The following is a 21,283-nucleotide window of genomic DNA, read 5'->3' on the forward strand; positions in this document are numbered from 1 at the left end:
AAAGCTTGTTAAGTCCTCCAAAGTTAATTATGAAGCAAAAATAGCATCCCTAGCTAAGGATAATCACAAGGCATTCTTTAACTGCATTCGAAATCTGAAAGTGAATGCCCAGCTATGTGCCACTGCTGACACTGCCGAACTGGTAGTGGACACCACCACTCATATTCTATCAGAGGAAGCTGCAAACCTGCTAGCTGGCACAAAATTCACCCCCTGTCCCCACCAGCCACGTCCCAACGCATACCTGACACCATTCCTCAGCCTATTATCTCAAATGAACAGTTCATAGCTGCGCTGTCCAAGGCCAAAAACACAGTTTTAGTGGAACCAGATAACATCCCAGGTTGCCTGTTAAACAACTTAAAACATGACCTAGCAGACTCAACTGGTGCCCTCTTTAACCACAGCCTGAGAACTGGCCATGTTCCGGTGGAATAGAGGACAGGAACAGCAACCCCCCTGCACAAAGGGGGGCATCACCTGGCCCAGGGAACCATAGACGCATAAGCTTAACTAGCCTAATCTGCAAGACCATGGAAAGAATCATTATGGACCTTATCAAGAAAGACATAGCTGAGCACCAAACTCTAGACCCAACCCAGTTTGGATTCATTAAGGGTAGATTATGCTTGTTAAACTTAGTTGACTGGATGAGGGAAAGACAGTGCATACCACCTACCCTGACCTACCCAAGGCATTTGACCCAATCCCCGACTCAGGTATTATAGAGAAACTCTCCCAATTGTCACTAGATGGGTAGCCAGTTTGCTCACCAACAGAGCACATACTGTCAAAATAGATGACTTCAGCCCAAGTAGATGACCAGTCACCAGTGGCATACCACAGGGATCTGTGCTGGGCAGTTTACTGTTTGGAATTTATTTCTCAGAAGTCCAGGCAAATGTGGATGGCCTATGGCTGACCAGGTTCGTTGATGATTGCAAACTGGGTGCATTCATAGAGATCTACTGTAAAAAGAGTTAATGCTCACAAATGATTAGTGCCAAAGCCACAGATTAAAGCTAAACACAAAAAGGCATTATTATTCCTTTCAGAAATGCTGCCTTCCCTGCTAATTACACTATTAGGTTCATAGGTTCATAAGTTGGTACTAGGCTATCGGCCCTAGGGCCTATGCAAGCCTAGCCATAACAATTCTCTGGATATTTCTTCCCACAATATTTACTTCTCTGGACCCCTGTCTAGCAGGGTGACTGACATGATCCCCGGGGTGAATTTCCTATCTCCCATCCAATCATCAAGGTTCCTTTTGAAGCAGGCCAAGGAGACGCTCTGCTTGACATGTATGGGCAGTCTATTCCAGAGTATGGGGAGTCTCTGGGTCAGGAACCTATCCCTCCAGCATGTTTTGTTCATTGTGATGACAAGGTTTAGATCCCTGGAGCGTGTGGCTCTGAGGGATTGGGATTGAGCATTTTATTGGCAACACACCCATAAGCATAAACCCTGTGGGACAGGATCTGGGTATTCAGGTTGATAGCAATCTGAACTTCGACCTCCAAGTTTCCACAGTGGTAAGGGAAGACTTCTGTGTGGCACATCTCATGAGTAAAGGCATCACATCCAGATCTAAAGATGTTATAAATCCATTATACTCTGCTCTCATCAGATCAATAATTGGATACAATGCTCCCTTTTTCATGTACCTCACCAGACACCTGCAACAGCTGTACAGACTCCAGAGGTTTCTCACCAAGAAAATACAGGACATCCAAAACAAGACCTATGGGGAAAGGTTGAAAGGCCTGTCACTGTACTCCATATCCTGCAGGTCATTAAGAGGTGACCTTTGACTGGCCTAAACAACAATCTCTGACCCTGCCCTAATGGAAATGCTGCACATTCACAAATCAAATTACACAAGAGTCACTCACTCCAGGGACCTTAACATAGCCTGTGACTTGAACAGTTCATGCTGGAGAGACAGCTACATCTCCCAGAGTTTGCCACTTCTCTGGAACAAACTCCCAGTTCACGTGAAACAGAGATCCTCCCTGACCCTCTTCAAATGCAACCTAGATCAATGGATTGGTGACCACAAATTTACCCTGGGGGTGGCACGCATGTCCCTCCTGGACGAGGTAATTGGTTTTAAGCACCACAGACTGTCATCTCTGTGACACACCATTCACCTAACCTACAACAATTCCAGCAATTCAGGATAAATAGGACTAGGCTTGTAAAGGCTCTAGGGTCATTATCCCAGTAACCACCTATGAACCTATATACTAAGAATTGGTGTAGACACATTTGTAAAGTGTTCTTATGTAGCTAACACCTTTATTAACTTCACACGTTACACAGTGACATGGGTACACACACAGTTATAAAACAGAAAATAAATGATTGCAAAGATTTTTGCTTTCCATGCATTATACATGTATGGTTTCTTTCTAGACAATTGTTATTTAATTTATCAGTACACAGACTGTGCAAGTCCTGCCTTCCCTGAAATTTCACTCCTCCTGACCATTATTCTGTATGTTTTGTTCCCACAGATTCCATTTATTTATTTTTTTTTACTTCATACACCGAGATAATTCATCATCTCATGTTGTGATTAATAGGGGTATTGCTGAACCAAATCATGTGTGGGAACTTAGTTTACCACTATTACCTTTGTTGTATTTTCATTTATTTTATAATTTAAAAAGAATTAGAAATTTCCACAAAATGTTTCACAACATTGAAATATCCTTTTCTGAATTCATCAAGTACAAAATAATATCACCTGCAAATAAGGCTAATTTTTCTTGAGTACTGTATAAGTTATATCCTTGAATTTGTGAGTCCCTTATTGTCATTACAAATGGTTCTAAGTAGTAGGTAAATAACAAGGGGAAAGAGGACACCACTGTTGGTTCCTCTGTTCAAACATAGCTTGTCAGAGAGGATCCCTCTCACCTTGTTACTTGCCTCTGACCATTCATGTATCTTCCTAACTAACCCTGTTATTCTGTCAAGATATACAAATGCTGTCATTGCCCTACTCATAAAATCCTAGCTAACTCTATTGAATGCCTTCTCTGCATCAAGACACACCAACAGTCGCATTGTCTTCCTGCACTCTGCTTCCCTCTGGATCATCACTGTTCTGCTAATGTTGTTAAATGTTTGCCTTCCCTCCACAAAACCACACTGATCCTTATCTGTCAGTTTTTGGCAACACCTTAGCCAATTTCTTAGCTAATACAGTCAAAACTCTTTATAACCATGTTCAAAATTGAAATTGGGCTATATGAAGCTGAGTTTAAAGGGTCTTTGTCCTCTCTGAGTAATACAGCCACCATGGCTTTCTTCTAAGATGGTGGTAATGTGCCTCCTTTTAAAATATTATTTAAACCTTCCAGATCTTTATCACTTTCTTCCCCCTAGCTTCCAAAACTCCACAGGAATCCCATCTCCTCCTGGACAATTCCCCGTTGATTGATTATACATCATCACTTTATCTCATCTCCTCCTGATTTAATAATTAGTTGTTGAGCCTCATCTTCCTCTAACCTTGGAAAATTTAAGTCTTCCATAAATATTTCCATTTGTGTCTTTTATTGATTCCCCAATTCCTCTGCTTTATACAGATTTTAAAAGAATTTCCAAAGTATCTGTAATACCTTTATAGGGTCCCTGGTTATTTTTCTAGTTGCAGGCTCCCAAGACTGACAACAACCCATTCTATTTATTCTTGCCTAAGTCTTTGTGCTAATAGTTTTTGTGCTCTATCTTTTTTTTTACTGAAATGTTTAACAGCAACCTTTCTAATCTGATACATATTTTCCAAATACTCCCCTAATCTCCTTTTAGCACTCAACAGGTCTCTTCTTCCTGTTCTGCAACATTCCACTTCATTTGCAATACTTTGTCTCATCTTTTGATAACCCTTCTAAATATTTTCTATTACTTATTTCCTATTTATCTAGTTTTCTCTCATTTCTACCATAGTTTTAAATTCCATTTCCACTTTGTCCCATTCCTCGGCTATCCCTTCTGAAGAAATATGTGTCGTCCCAAACAACTTAAATAGTTTCCCCTGCTCATTCCGTAGACTATTCTCTCTGTAATAGGTAAGCAGAAAAGCGCCAGTGTCCCGTTTTATTTTATTTCCTTCCATCTTCATATTAGTCTTTATTGGTACATTATTTGAAATAGTTATTGGAAAAGTACCAAAGCTTTCACTGTAATACCCTTACCTCTGTAGAATATAATTTCTGTCCTGTCTAATCTATTTATTGTACTTTGGGGAATACCATATACATTCTGTCCAGATTTCTGATAGTAATTTCAAATAATTTAATCCAAATCTAAATATTCTCATTTATTTTTTTTTATAAACCTACCCTTTTTTGTATTTCCCTTCTAGGTCACCATAATACATCTTCTCTGTTGTAGATCAGGTTCCAGTTCAGACCCATGAATATTATTCCATGCTGGAAGCTACGTATCCTTCCAACAATTCTATTAAGCGCATTAATATTAGTTTTATGTGGAATATAAATACATGCCAATATAATTCTCTATCTTTATTGAAGCCCCTCTCACAATCTGTATTACACCATTACCTTTGTCACTGATGCTTTGCTGAATAACCATTCTGAAATCCTTTCTTTGCCAGACTTACATGCTTATTTCTAGCCAACTGTATCTCCTGTAACATTTTTATTTGTACCCTACAATTCTTAATATAAATCAGTACTCTTTGCTTCTTGTCCATATCTACAGTGCCATTCATATTCCATGATATGATTGCTAAGGCAGTCATTCTGAAAAATGCTATTATTTTTAACGTATTCTACATGACGTTTTTTAATATACGTTTCCATGTTGCAACTTACATGCACACAATCAATGTGGGAAATGGTTGCCTAGACATGCAAGACTCAAAGTGACTGCCACCAACCATCTATACTCTATTAAGATTAGAACTGATAGTGCAAGCCTGAAAGTAGCAAACCTCTTCCATTTCTGCATGACTAATAATAATATACAGTGCTTGCCTTTGCCAGCACACATTTGCAAGATTAACACAAGCATGTTTATATTTTATACAGACAAGGGACTATAAATCAATGGAGAAAATATCAAAAGAATGTCATTACTACAGCTTTTTTATTGCTCTTTTAATTGCATGGCCTTCTTCAGAAAGTTACTCCTCTTTTTTTACTGGATGTCCACATTTTGCAATGTTTTACATAATGCAATGACTTGAGCACCAGGAGTTCAGCTGTCAAGCTCAAGGGAAGCTACATGCTAGTAACTGTGACTGCATTTCAGCAAAAGACTTGGTACATAGAGCAGTGTATTAAATCACTCTTTATATCACTAAATTAAACATGCTAAAACGATTCAGAAAAAATAACCCACATCAGTATCAGTTTATAATGAATATTAATTTGTCAGAAAAATATTAACATTGTTTTTATTCTACAGGAAAATGGTGACAATGTCTCAAGTAAGTGGCTTCCTGGAGTTGGGAAGGTCTTCAGAATGGAAGCCATTTTGGATGCCCCCACTAAGCAGCTTTATGTGGAATTATTTGATCAGCTGGAAAAGATGGATGAGTGGAATCCAAGCGTGAGACAGATACAAGTAAGACTTTGCACCCAACTTGCAAATGTGTTAAACATTTATGACTTTGCACATCATTCACAACTGTGTTACGTTTTTACTGTTCTTTTAGTACTGTTTTAATTTGGGAGCCGATAATTAGAATGGAAAACTCTTGTGGAGTGAAACATGCTCCCACATTTTACTGGAGGGGTTAATAGTTGGTAAAGGCTTGCAAGCAAACACTGCAAAAAAAATAAAAAGTCTGTGCAAATTATTACTACTTATTTGCAGATTAGTAAATATTAAACAAAAAAGATCTAATGATTAAATTCACTGAAACTTGAAAAGCACTGGGAAGCCAGTCCCACCACAGTTGCTAGAAATCTGCAGGGTTACTGCAGAAAAAAACACCTGTTCTATAATACATGGTATTAATTAGCTAAGTCTCAAACATCATAGCCACCCTGAAGCCATCCCAGCCTAGGATAGGTACTAATATTGTGGTAGCCACAGGAAATTAGCTGCATCACAAAAAAAGGGAAAATGTTTACAAAAGTGTTTCCATGAACTATTAAAATAAAATGAAGAACATTATTGTTAAGTATTCAAGTTGATTTAAATAAATCACCAGACTCATATTGGCTGGCATTTCATTGTTTATGTGTATGAAGAGGAGGACTTCTTATCAGAAGTGTGAGGCCTTTAATTCGAAGCCCCATAACCATGAAAAATAAAATGCAGCTACAAAAACATAGAGTGAATCTCAAAGTTCACCTCAATGCCACTACGGCACTTTTATTATGAAGGCTTTACAGTGACTATGTAGGGGGCTTTGCTTTCTTGTACCCCCACACCTGCTACTTATATATATTAAATAAAAGATCACAGTACCTTGGAATGGGGGGGGGGGGGCTACTATGCAGTAAAGCAGACTCAGACTTACTATGTACAGCTGTTAGACACAGTTTAAGTTACTGTTTTCTGTGGAGTGCTTTTTCATTTCTTAAAAGTTCAAAAGGACCTTTGTATCCATACCTGTGTGTTTAGGGGAAGGGGTGGCTGCATTGCTTTTGCTGTTTGTTATCAACAATTTGCCAAGCTGCAACACATTACTACAGACACTTCATAATCTTCCCTATCAGGGCTTTTAGGCTTAGTGTACAACTCCATATGGGTAGTTTGTGTGCCTTTGAGTTCCAGAAGATAAAAAGGTGAAATATGTAGCTTGATGGACTACTACTTGTATTTGGTTCTAGTGTCTCTGTGCTTAAGGGGTACTACCTTTCTTTCTTTTCTTTTTTTCTAGAAATAAGCTGAAGTACATTACTGTGTGAAAGGTTCTCTGTTCATTACCCAGTCAGGTATTACAGTACCCATAGACAATTAAACAATTGGTCTGCTTTTCCCCTTACATGTGGCTATGAGATGATTCACCTAGGCAATGGACTATTGGTTGTCTTTGGGTTTTATGGTAGGGGGCTGCCTTTGTTCTCATCTGCAACAGCTGAAATCCATTGCTGCTGACACTTCACACACAATCCAGTAAGCAGTGATTACTATGCCTGTCAAAAACTGGACAATCTCACTTGCTGGAGGCAACAAGCTGAAACACATTAATAGTTGGACTATTGCTTGTCTCTGGTTGTTCTGCATGTGGGAGCACTGCCTTTGCTTTTGTTCATGACCAGCTGCAATATACTACTACTAGCATTTTTTTCTGTCGATTATCCAGTCACTAAAGGTGCAGATGGGCAAGAAATGGGTCTTTGTGTTAGTGTTGACAATAAGCTGAAATAAACAACTAAAAGTACTATTACCTTCATTCACTTCTTGTGGGCATTTGTTTGTGGAGAAAGCTGCCTTTGTTATATTTTGTAAATGTATTACTGTTGGCACAGTTTTCTGTCCAGCAGTAAGTCAAGGTTACTATACCAGCTCAGCCGGAGAGTCCACATGAGCCTGAGTTACTGTAGGCAAGTAGCTTAAATACATATCTGAATATATCCATGTTGCTTCCATTTGGTTGTGTGTGTGTCTTTTGTCAGATGTTCAAAACAGGGTAAAATACAATACTATGTCCATTCCTCTCCACTAGCCAGAAGTGTTGCTCTAACCAGTCTAGCTGAACCATCAGTCTGCATTTAAGCTACTGATAGCAAATAACAGAATACATAAGTAGATGTACAATTATCTGTGTTTGGTTCATCGTTTGGGAAGGGGTGGCTGATATGGATTTCGTACTTGGTGACAGCAAGCTGAAATCCATTGCTAAAGTCACATTTTTTCTACACTAGACAGTCAGTCCCTTTTTCTCTTCACTGTGGACTCTTGTCAAGGTTAACGTGCATGGGCTACCTGCAAAGACACTAAGGTACTGCTGGCAATGAGTAAAATGCTTACATGCTTGACGCATTGCATGCATTTGGTTACGTGTGTAAGCTGTGTATGTGCTGGGGAGCAACTGCTCATATTAATTGTTGGAAAATGAGCTGAAATATATTAATATGATCACCTTTTACCACATCCACCCCATCTGGACACTCAACCTACCTTTTGACTAAGTGATGGAAACTAACAGAAATGCACAAGTATGTGAACTATGTCTTGAATGTGGCTCCTGCATCAGGTGGCCCTTTTGTACCCACTACATATTCACTGCATAGTGTAATTGCTTCTAGCCTCATTGCTTAGCTATAAGTTTTTCTCTTAAAGTTTTTCGGCCTCTGTTCTCACTTTTGCAGTTTGTCATCTTCGTTTCCTTCTGCATTTTCTTTTGCCGTTATTTTCTTCATCTGCGTTCTAAAACTGTATCTTCTGTTCCTTTAAAACCTTTAAAACATCACAAAAGTTACTGAATCGTCTCACAATGTCTTGTAAATTTGTAATGTCATCTATTTGCAACTGTTCCCAATATATTTTACAGCTGGTTGGTACATTCCAACTATTCCTTCTACGCTACGTCCTGACTTGTTTTGTGACTGATATTGCACTTCTTCCTTTGTTTGTTCACAGAACAGCCTAGGTCATGGCTGAAAAGTATCTTTGGACCAGCACACTCACCCAGTTATGAAATAGATAATGTCAGAGCTTGCTCTGAAAGTTACTTTACAGTATCCGTTGGTCGATTCAGAAATGTCTGGATTCAACATTAGTTTTAGCAAAGTTGTAACTTTTATTTATAACTCAGCATAAATGACCTTAACGCATCAACATCTCACAGCCAACTGACTATACATATTATGGAATAAAAAGGCAACACCAGAAGTGCAGTAACTGTTTTACATATACACATATACAGTCATTTCATTACAAATGGTTTCCTTGAGCATAGAAACTAAGCCACATGTGAAGGTCAACAGCTGGACTTGGGTTGTCAAAGGCTATTAGAGACACATGCCATGGCAGCATTTTGTAGATAGTGGAAGCTTATCCCTATTACCATCCGTGCTATGAAAACCTTTGAAACCTGTACCTTCTCAGTACCACCCACGCTATGAAAACCTTTGAAACCAGTACCTTCTCAGTATTGTGAGGAAGCTGTTTGCACGTTTTGTCTACACGAGGCTCCATGTTCTTGCACTGTAAGTAAGCTGTTTGCACGTTTTTGTCTACAAGAGGCTCCACATTCTTGCACTGTAAGGAAGCTATTTGCACGTTTTGTCTACAAGAGGCTCCATGTTCTTGCAGAGAGAGCTTACGCCGAGTCTCAGTGTGGGTTCAGAGCTGAACAGTCTACTATAGAAACTGCAAGAAAAGTGCAGGGAGCAGATCAGACCTCTGTATATTGCCTTCATTGATCTGACCAAGGCATTTGACTTCTTCAGTAGGAAAGGTCTGTTTGCAATTATGGCAAAGATCAGCTGTCCTTTAACACTGCTTAGCATTATCAGGGCCTTCCATGAAGGCATGACGGGGACCATCATCACAAGCTTTACGATTCTCAGTGGAGTGAAGCAGGAGTGTGTACTGACTACAGTATTGTTTGTTATCTTTTTTCAGTTCTGTTGCAATTTGCTTTCAGAATTGATACAGAGGGTATATTTCTCTGAACCAAAATGGACAGTAGCCTCTTCAAATTGTCATGGCATAAACTGAAGGCCAAGGTGCTTAGGAAGGGTCTAAGGGAGTTCCTGTTCACTGATGATGCTCACACTTGGAAGGAATTTCAATCACTCATGATTCACTTTGCAGATGCATGTAGGGAATTTGGCCTCACAATCAGTTTAAAGAAGACCCAGGTGATGGACCAAAATGTGGGCAATAAGCCATCAGTCAGAGTTAACAACTATGAGCTGGACGTTGTCCATGAGTTCGTTTACCTAGGATCTACAATCTCTGACAACTTGTCACTTGATAGCGAGAGCAACAAGCACATTGGGAAAAGCCGCTATGACATTTTCCAGGCTGATAAAGACAGTATGGGCTAATAATAAGCTCAGAGAGCAGACCAAGGTGCAGGTTTTCACAGCCTGTGTTTTGAGCACATTACTGTATACCGCAGTAGTGGTGCTGCGGTAGCATTGTTGCCTCACAGCAAGACGTTGTCCCGTTCAATTCTCAGCTAGAGTGTCTTCTGTGTGGAGGCATATGTGAATGGGCGTGCCTTCGTTGAAGGTTGTGCGTCAGGGCTGGTAACTCGGCATGTAAAATCCACTACCAAACATTAGCGGACCGGAGTTCCTCTGTGGCGACCCCTAACCGGGATAAGCCGAAAGACACAACAACAACAAAAAAACTGTATGCCAGTGTAATATGGACTTTGAGCTCAAAATAGGAGCAGCGGCACAATGTATTCTATATGGGCTGTCTTAGGCGCATACTTGGTAACAATGTATTCCATATGCGCTGCCTTAGGCACATACTTGGTAACAATGTATTCCATATGCACTGCCTTAGGCACATACTTGGTAGCAATGTATTCCATATGTGCTGCCTTAGGCACATACTTGGTAACAATGTATTCCATATGCGCTCATGGCAGGACAAGATCCCACACAAAACAGTACTTGAGATGACAGGTACCACCTTCATGTTCACCCTGAAACAGAGGTGTATGTGTTGGTTGGGTCATGTCTCATGCATGATGGATGGCGGAATATCAAAAGACCTTGTTTTTGGAGAGCTAGAGTCTGGAAAGAGGTTGAAAGGCGACCCAAACTGTGCTACACGGATATATGCAAGCATGACCTTAGTACACTCCCCATCAGTGTGAACACTTGGTATTCTCCCACCTCAGACAAGTATGCCTGGAAAGTGGAAGAGAAGGAAGCTCTCGCTAGGTATGAAACCACCTTGTCAAGGAGAGTACAGGATAAGAGAGCCCTCAGAAAGATCCATGCCCATGATACTAGACCAACAGCTGCCTAATGCTGCTCAGAATGTGGAAAGGACTGCCACTCCTAGATTGGACTGCACAGCCACAGAAGAGGTTGTTCAAATCATTCCAAACAAGGGCGCAAAGCATATTCCTTTGGGATCGAAGGATGCCTACTAACTATACAACTATTTAAGAAGCTTTATGCCACTTACTGTCACAGATAAAATAACAATAAACAGCCTTGTAGCAATCTACATCCTGATTACTGTTCAAAAAAAAAAAAAAAAGAATGCTATGGTAGCTGTACTGCATCATAGTCTGAATCCAGGAAAGAGAAGTCAGCAGTGCTGCAAGGCTCACACTTCTTAAATATTGACTTTCAATGAGTACATTCATATAACACGCATTTATTTCATCAGTCACAGCTTTTGCAACAGTAATGATAAGATGTTGGTAAAATTTCATACACTTGGAAAATGTACTTATGTAGCAGTAAATAAGAACAGTGTGTGTCCTTTTAAAACAGTTGTCCCAACTCTTTTAGTGCTTCCATAAGGGGATTCTATTTTGTGGTGTTTAGTAATGTGTAGGTGAAAAGACCCCCCCCCCCCCCCCACCAACAGGCATACACCTCATATGTGAAAAACACAATTCCTGGACAGATGTACAAATACTGGTTTCTACCTTCCAGAAGGTGTCTTTAACTGCTGCTCAAGTTTTTAGTGCAGCATAAATATTCCATCTTTGTAGCTAATTTATATTTTCCATACTGCATAACAAAGGTCTGCAGTATTGTTATACAGGCAAACTCAAGAAATCATACAAGACTTCATGTTCCCAAGATATTAAATGGTTTTGTTACATTAGTATGTTTTTAAGTTGTTCCTGTTACCACTCCTACAAAAGCTGCTTAATTTTGACTTAATGGTACAAAATGTTAATACTGAAATTATAAGTTACCTTTTTGTTTCATGGTTGACTCTCCTTTCTGAACTATAAGCTGTATTTTTATGTAATGAATTATGGGATAACATATAACCTTAATTTTTATGTGAAAAGAGCAGAACAAAGATTTGCAGTTATGTAAACTGTTGAATTTAACACTTAATATGGTTTTCTTACCTGCTCTATGAAGAACAAAGCTTGCGCTTGTAGGACCCACAGAGTGAGTGGTAGAATTTCACTCAGGGCTGTTTAATGCTTTGATGGCTTTAAAACCTCATCAGGGAGTCCTCTGAAGAAGAGACGGATTCAGATGAAGAATTCCTTGCTTACTTCTCATGAATTCCTTCTCCTTTAGGGTCTGAGGAAGATGTATCTACTAGTCCTGATACTCCCACTTATAATAAGCTTTACAATTAACACCTTTCTGCTAATATTTATGAGGATTCAGAAAGATTTACTTCCACCTCAATGTGAAAGCCTTAACTCTGAAGGTTTTCACATCATTTAAGTCCTTCTGATTTAGAGACTGCTCTACAGCTATGGTATCCGCTGGTGGTGGCCGGACTGCAGAGAGCTGCCTCACTGCTGAAGCGCTATACTCACATAGCAGTCCTGAAGAGTGGTACGTGTCATAGCACTGGATTAATTTAGCAGAGTGATAAAAAGAAGTTATGTTCTTACCATAACGTTCCATGTGGAGTGTTCATCTCGCCTTTGTTTTTACACACGGGTTCGGAGCCGATCCTCGGCTCCGAGTCGGCCGCATAGCAAAGCTTTGCATCTAAGAGAAGCTCGAGACCAGGCTATATCCCACAATCCTCCCTGCCATTACTCAGATCTAGTTTGCAAGCAAACCAGAAAAAAATCAATAATCCTAATATATCCAGGCTACAAACTGCTATGAATGACAACATTCAGAGACACCATCTCACTGACAACCAACAAGGGGTAAAGAAAGATACCCGGAATAGGTAAGACATGTGGACCAGACTCAAGTCCTACTCGTTCTTCCAAACCGTGAGGGAGGGAAAGGGGGGGAATGTAAAAACAAAGGCGAGATGAACACTCCACATGGAACGTTATGGTAAGAGCATAACTTCTTTATGTGAGAGTCTTCAATCTCGCCGTTTGTTTTTACACACGGGTAGCGTCCCTAGCTCCATCACCCTGAGTGACTCATGGAAGAACGTTCCTGAGCACAGTGGAACCAAAGGATGTCCTGTCTTTGGAGGTTTTGTCAACCCTATAATGAGTGATGAAAGTATGTGGTTTAGACCACATGGCTGCTGCACAAATCGTGTCCAAAGGTAGGCGAGCTGCATGAGCCAAGGAAGTGGAGACGGACCTAGTAGAATGGCCTTTTGGTTTGGTGGGTAAGGCCTGGTTTGACTTAGAATACACAAAGGCTATACAATCAGTAAGCCATTTAGAAAGAGTGCGTTTTGTAACTGCCATGCCCTTTACATTATCTGCAAATGCAACAAAAAGTTGATCTGTTTTTCTGTAGTCTTTAGTCCTGTCTAAATAAAATCTGAGTTGTCTGTGGACATCTAACTTGTGTAACATATATTCCAGCTTACTGGTATGGTTTTTAAAGAAAGTGGGGAGTTCAATGGATTGATTAATATTAATGACAGAGCATACTTTGGGAAGGAGGGATGGATTTGTTCGTAAAGAAACTCTATCTGGGTGAAAATTTAAGTAAGGAGGTTTAATAGACAGTGCTTGCAGCTCTGAAACTCTCCGAGCTGAAGTAACCGCTACAAGAAAGAGAGTCTTCCAAGACAGAAATTTCAGGGGGGAAGAAGAAGCTGGTTTGAAAGGTGGTAGCATTAGTTGTGACAACAACAAATTTAAATTCCATGGGAATAAAGGATCCCTGATAGGAGGTCGCAGATGGAACGAACCTTTCATAAAGGCTTTACAAAGCCTGTGAGACATGATAGAAGAACCATTCTCACCAACATGAAAGTTGGATATGGCAGCCAACTGCACTCTTAATGTGGAAGTAGAGGCCCCTTCATGGAAAAGGATGGAAAGAAATTCTTGTATTTTATGTAAGGGAGCAACCAAGGGGTCCAAGTGTTGATTAGATGCCCAGTACACAAAGCGTTTCCATTTACTGTTGTAAAGTTTTGTGGTGGAAGCCTTATGAGAGGCAACCAAAATGCGCTGCACTGCCGGAGAAAGAAGATCAGACCTGGCTAGGTGGGGAAGTGGAGCAGCCAAGCTGCTAGTTTGAGGGATAGAAGAGATGGGTGAAGAACTCCCGACGAATGCGTCAGTAGATCTGGTACTGGGTCCAGGATCCAAGGTTCCTCTGATAGATGGGCTCGAAGAAAGGGGAACCATATCTGTCGAGGCCAGAATGGGGCTATGAGTATAATTGTCCTTTCCAGGTTCATGGCTTTCTGGAGAAATCTGGGAATCAAGGGAATAGGTGGGAATGCATATAGGAGACCCGGGGGGCCAATCGTGTGTCAGTGAGTCCCTGGGGACATACCCTGGAGGGGGTAGAAGGGCAAAATAGCTTCTGCATTTGGCATTCATTGGGGAGGCGAATAGGTCGCAGCAAGGCTGTCCCCATTTGCGGAAAATTCTCTCCGCCACTTGTAGTTTGAGGGACCACTCGTGAGGTAACAGGATGGCTCTGCTCAACCTGTCCGCAATGACGTTGGATGACCCCGGTATGTGCGTTGCTATCAGAAAGCGACCCGTGGACTCTGCCCATTGCCAAATTCTCATGGCCTCTCTGCATAATGGATAAGATTTGGTTCCCCCTTGTTTGTTTATGTACCAGACTACAGACATGTTGTCAGTCTGAACTGCTACTGTCCCTAGAGGTAGGAGGGTTTGAAAGTGTTGCAACGCTAGAAACACCGCCCTCATTTCTAGAACATTTATGTGCAGGTTGTACTCGATGTCGGACCATTCCCCTTGGACTGTTCTTCCCTGAAAAAGTCCCCCCCACCCTATCAGGGAAGCGTCCGTGGTTATAGTGGCTGTCGGATTTGGTAGAACAAATGGACGACCCATGGTGAGGTCCTGGCTGGACATCCACCATGAGAGGTCCCGCTTGCAGGAATCCATTATCAGTATCTCGTACTTTAGGGGTAACTGTTGGAATGACCACTGCGTGAACAGTAGCCATTGGAGGAGTCTCATGTGCAACCTTCCCATGGGAATCGCAATCAGGGACGCTGCCATGAGACCCAAAACTTTCAACACCAATTTGGCCGGGGCTTTTCTGCATTGCAGCAGAAGAAGAACCTGTTCCTTGAGGGATGAAACCCTTACTTGAGGGAGCTTTGCTAATGTTAAATGGGTATCTAGGTCCGCTCCAATAAATGAAATCGCTGTGAGGGCAATAAGACAGATTTTTTGAAGTTTATGGAAATCCCTAGGTGGGAACAAAAGTTGACTGTATAGTCTCTTGCTTGTATGGTGGTGGCGGTGAGGAGCCAATTGTCCAGATAGGGAAACACCCAGAATCCTAGACATCTCAAGTGAGATGCTACCACTGCCATGCATTTGGTGAATACCCTGGGGGCTGAGGTGAGCCCAAAGGGCAGGGCTCGAAATTGAAAATGACTGACTCCCAGCCGGAAGCGCAGGTGATCTCTGGACGGTCTGGCCATCTTGATGTGGTAGTACGCGTCCTTGAGATCTATTGAGCACATCCAGTCGTCCTTCTGTAAAAATGGAAGGATCGATTGAAGCGTGACCATCCGGAACTTTTCCTTCTTCACGAAGGTATTGAGATTGCTGAGATCCAAAATGGGTCTCCAGTCCCCTGTCTTTTTTGGAACTAAAAAGAACCTTGAGTAAGTTCTGGATCCTCTTTGGTCCGCCGGGACTGGCTGAATGACTTTTTTTTTGAGCAGCTTTGAAATTTCTATTGCTGCTTGGCCTCGCAGACGGGGTGGCACATCTGGAGACCTTCTGTGTTGAGGTGGAGTTGACATAAGGGGTATTTTGTATCCTCTGGTTACAATGCTTTTTACCCAGGAGTCTGAGGTGAGAGTTTGCCAGGCCTGTGGGTATAAAGCCAAGCGACCCCCGACTGCCTCCAGAGCAGGACAGTCGGGCCTCCATTCAGGAGTGCTGGAAAGGCTTACCAGGGATAGTATCCCTGTCGCCTTGGTTCTGCGGACCCCCTCTGCCACCAGGGCGGCGTCTTCCTTGTCTGCCCCCCCCCCTCTGCCTCTGGGGGGGGTTCACTCTGTGTGGCCTGGAAAGATCCCTGAGTTCTACGGAACCACATTTTTCCGCCTCATTGCCCTTTTGGGTACGGTCTGGATGGAACGGAAAAATGGACTCCGACAGCAGACAGAGTCTTTCCTTCCTGCTCACACCGAGTTAATGTCTCTTTCACTTTGGGCCCAAAAAGAGTGGCACCATCAAAGGGGGCGTTGGCGAAAGAAGACTTGAAGGCTTCCGCAAAAGAGCACAGCCGCATCCAGGATTGTCTTCGTAGAGCAATCGCTGAAGCTGCGGCCCTACTCGACCCTTCAGCCACATACAAGATGAGCCTCATGGACGAGTTTACTACGGAGGTAAGGGTGTTAAGTTGTGCTGTCACCTTATCTAAAACAGCAGCATCTGTGTTACCCTGGAGGGTATCTCTCAGCTCCTTGATGAGATCCCTCTGTAGTTGTGTAAAATGTATCAAATAGTTTAGCGAACGCATGGAAAAAGTTGCTGAACTAAAAACGCGCTTCCCGTATCTGTCCATAGTCCTAGAATCCTTATTAGGAGGATGAACAGAAGAGGAAGACTCCGACATCTCCTTTTTAGTAGCTGCTGCCACCACCATAGCGTCAACGGGGACTCCTTTTGTTAGGTAAGTCTTGTCCTGGGGGGCAGTAATGAACTTACTTGGCTTTCTAGGGACCGGTTCCACTGTGTCCAGTGTCTCCCATGCCCTTCGAGCAATTAATTCCATTAACTCATCGAAGGGTGGAGTAACCCAGGAGGTAGAAGGTTGAGCACCAAATGCCTTCAGCAACACTGACTCGTCCTCAGTGGGGGCTAGGGACTGCCAATCACCCCTCTGTTTTAATATCTCCAATATGTCCGCAAATGAGACATCTTCGGAGGGTGATTTTGGGGACCCCTCTGACTCCTCCAAGTCAGTGTCAGACGTTAAAGATTCCTGTGGGGAGTCTAAGTGCCTCCTCTTGCACAATCTTTTCCTCGGGACCTCATCGGAGGGGGATTCCGGTGAGGCCTCAGAGGAACAGGGGGCATCCTCTAGGGATGGCTGAGACAATGGTGCTCCACGCTTTGGATGTGTCGTGGGAACAGAAACAGAGAGCGGCTCCTTAGGGGAGGGAGAAGATGCGTCCGATGTAGTGGTTGTCTGTGTAGACAAAACCTTCCTCATGAGGTCAAAGGCCCCTGAACCTCGGACCGAGGACCCTCCTGGTTCCGAAGAACATGGAAGAATCCGAGACACGGGGCCCATGGGTCTCGACCCCGAGGACGGAGCCGAGCCGATCTGCGCCGAGGCCCCGAGAGGGAGAGTCGGCACCGAAAGGTCAGTATGACTCTCGGTCACGGAACTAAGGAGAGATCGTCGACTCCGAGACTCACCTATCGGTTCCAATGGAATCGAGGTAAGTGGTGTCGATCGTGCTATGGACGGTTTCGGCACCAATGGCTCCACTATCATCGGCTCATCCTCTTCCGGCTCCGAAGACTGGATAGGTCTCGAAGGAGGACCTGTTGGAGATAAAGGGAGGCCTTCTAGTTTCGACACCAACTGGGAGGAAACTGCAATCAACCTGGAAAGAGCTGTGTTCTCCATCAGTTTCTGCACGACACGATCCACATCAATATCAGAAAGTGGTCTGGAAGAACGGGTGGAAGGAGCCGAAGATGGCACCGACCGAAGAATCGATGGTGGCGGTAGTTCCGACACCGGTTCCAAGACCTGGGGCTCAGTGAGAGACAAACGTTCGACGCTCGGTCCCGAAGTCTGTGGAAACGGCGAACGAACTTTGGAAGATGTACTCGGCCGATGACATGGGCTCCGACATCTTCGACCCCTTCGAAGACTTAGAAGCCTGGTCCGACTTGTCCAAGGCTTCTTGAAAAGCAGGCTTAAGAAGCCCCCTATCAATAAGTTTCCTGCGTCTATCTGTCATGACCCTCCCACTGAAGGAATGGCAAATGGAGCAATCCTCTTGCAAGTGGAGAGGGCCAAGACAGTAGACGCAGGACGTGTGGTTGTCAGTGATGGACATTTTCTGTCCACACTGGCACCTTTTGAACCCACTTTTAGCTTTTTCAGACATACTGAAGAAGTGAGGTAAAAAAAAATAAAAGAGAGTTAAGTTAGAAGGAGGTAGGCCCCAAAGGGAAACCTATAGAAAAAAAACTAACAAAATAACTAGTTACACACACACACACACTATTGTAAATAAAATACAATTATTCACAACAAAAAACTATAACTTTTTAGGACTAAAAGAAGCAAAAAAAAAAATACTATCTTATCTGTCAATTTTTAAAACTCTGGTCTGGGCTCTCCGACGCGATGTGACCTGTTGCAGCGGCAAACTAGATCTGAGTAATGGCAGGGAGGATTGTAGGATATAGCCTGGTCTCGAGCTTCTCTTAGATGCAGAGCTTTGCTATGCGGCCGACTCGGAGCCGAGGATCGGCTCCGAACCCGTGTGTAAAAACAAACGGCGAGATTGAACACTCTCACATGTTATTATTTTACCTTTGTGAGGAAAAAGTGAGTGCCATCTTTTGAAGGCATTTATCCACTTACTCACGCTGGAGTAGTTGTGGCACATACCATGACTACAGTTAAGAGTTAAGCATAGCAGAGGAGGTGTGTGTGTGTGTGTGTGTGTGTGTGTGTGTGTGTGTGTGTGTGTGTGTGTGTGTGTGTGTGTGTGTGTGTGTGTGTGTTTTTGCTTAAGATCTGGCTGCTGGAAAACTTCTGTGTTGATCTATAAGATATACACACACACACGCACACACAAACACAAACGCACACAAACACGCTAGTTGCATACACATGAGTAAGTGTACCAGTCAGCCAGTCAACCAATATGCTTTTGGAATTGGGTGGAAAATGGAACACTCAGAAAAGACCCTAAAAAGACAGATCATGCTGACCTCCACATAAGACCGTGGCTGGAGGTTAAAATTAAGTGTGCTCCTTGGACCTGTGAGGTACTGATTTTACCATTAAGTCACCATTCTGCAAATCATGTGACAATGGTGACATGGCACTGATCTGACTGAATGTAAATTATTGGTGGCTACCACCCACAAGGACTAAATTCAGATTATTCCTTGTCTTTTCCATTCAGTGTAGCACGCTGATTGCAGATAATGACAAATTGTGTGGATAACTTAATAGCACTGGTACCCTACTTTGCAGTTAAATGTTATTAGAAATGTGTTTGTTTGTGTGTGTGTGTGTGTGTGTGTGTGTGTGTGTGTGTGTGTGTGTGTGTGTGTGTGTGTGTGTACTTGCATATCATCTGACTTTTGAAACATACATGTATAATATCATCAGCACGTCAGTGTAGTTTACTTCTCTGACAGAGAAATTAACTAATGTTTTTAATATATTTTGCATTGCTTTGAGTCATTAGTCTTTGTATACTATTATTATTAATAAGTTTATTGTAGACTTGTGGCACTATTTAAAATGGTGGAATGTATGACTTTGTCTCACGGGTTTTCACTAATTGCCATGGTTTCCTCCCTCATCCTAAAGATATGCAGAAGGCAAATTGGTTGTTTTCCAAATTGCCAGTCGTTATTAGTTTGCCATATAGTGAGTGAGTGAGTGAGTGAGTGAGTGAGTGAGTGAGTGAGTGAGTGAGTGAGTGAGTGAGTGAGTGAGTCTGTGTGTGTGTGTGTGTGTGTGTGTGTGTGTGTGTGTGTGTGTGTGTGTGTGTGTGTGTGTGTATGTGTGTGTGTGTGATTTGCAAAGGATTGTCATATAATTAAGTTTATTTTCTCTGCCCCATGATCAGTAAGTGTTGACATAGGCTCCAGTTTCCTTGCAATTTGAATTGCGTTAAGCAGGCAAGCTGACAACGAACGAATGTGCCACCTGCTTGGGTAAGAATCTACTGATATTAATTATAATTACCAGTTTGTGCAATTATGAACATTTAGTGGGTACTTAAAAGTACCTGTTCTTATCTCAGGACAAATATTCTCAAATAAATGTGCATTATATTCATATTAGAATTTGTCAGGGTCTTACTTTACAAGAAAAAGAAAATTACAAAGCACCTTCTTTTCCTAGGTTCTCCAGAGGATTGGAAAAGGTACTGTCATAACTCATGAAGTTGCAAGAGAGACAGCTGGGAATCTTATTAGCCAGAGAGATTTTGTCAACATCAGACACTGCTGGCAACAGAATTCTACCTACTTTTTGGCAGGCTCTGCTACACAAACCAAATCAATGCCACCGCAAAAAGGACTTGTAAGGTATGAAACCATGTGCCATGCAATTAGCCCCAACTATGCTGCATTTGTGTGACAGCAGCTTTGTATTTATACACAGTGAAGATAATCATTATGATCTGCAGACTGCAATTCAGTTAACTACAAGATGGAATAATGTGATATTGTTTCTATGTGAATTGATAAATGCTTAAAGTGTTAAAAACCCTCAAAATGTTTAAACATTCTAGCAGAATAACACAACCACTTTATTTTAGAGCTCATACTGCCTATGCAGATATAAAAAAAAATGTACAGTTGCTTTCACATCTGTCACTTCACTAGAAAGAAAATGCAGGGAATTTTCATTTAACTCCGAACTTGGTTATCAAGGTCCTGGAGACAATGAGGATGAAATATTTCCATTAGTTTAATTATGTTACTTATTGCTAACAGTTCAGGGCTTTATTGTTTATTTTTTTAGCAAATTAATGTTCCAGCATTTTACACTGAGGTGAACATAAGCTGTGATAAGTTGTGTAATAGCAACAAAAACTTATGAAGGGAAATAAAAATGCATTTATGTTTATTAAAATTAGTTGTTACTTTATTTAGGGCCTTATCTGCAATTATAAGTATAAACAGATTACATTTATCACAGAAAATCAAGAATAAATTGGATTTTTTTATTATATTTAGCATGTTACTACCCTAGTACCTGTCATCCCTGCAAGTTTCTGTAGTTTTAAAATATGAATCTAAACTTGTCAGACCAATTGACAGGTAAAAGATGTACAATCCATTTACAAAGCTTTCAGTAGTACCTTTTATGGAATGACTTCAAGGCTGTGAAACAGTTATTTAAAACTTATGACATAAATATAAAACATTGTACTGACAGTTCTCCATCTGTTAATGACAGTAGATTACCACTCATCCTGTTTAATGCTTAAAAACCTATGTTCAGTGAATTGTTCACAAGTTGATTAAAACTAAAACAATATAGAATGTTCTAGTTAAGTCTAATATACT

The 21,283-nt window shown here is 41.8% G+C and overlaps 1 protein-coding gene across 1 annotated transcript in view; it reads left to right on the forward strand.

Moving 5' to 3' along the window:
- LOC122788829 (steroidogenic acute regulatory protein-like) overlaps positions 1-21,283 on the forward strand; it is a 120,708-nt gene that overhangs the window by 62,028 nt on the left and 37,397 nt on the right. The window contains exons 4-5 of the mRNA XM_044055696.1: positions 5,446-5,604; positions 20,112-20,296. Coding sequence (XP_043911631.1) covers positions 5,446-5,604; positions 20,112-20,296 — 344 coding nt within the window. The remainder of the gene's footprint in view (positions 1-5,445; positions 5,605-20,111; positions 20,297-21,283) is intronic.

Source organism: Protopterus annectens, chromosome 14.part0 (genome assembly GCF_019279795.1).
Source record: "Protopterus annectens isolate FY-2018-M chromosome 14.part0, PAN1.0, whole genome shotgun sequence".
NCBI lineage: Eukaryota > Metazoa > Chordata > Ceratodontiformes > Protopteridae > Protopterus > Protopterus annectens.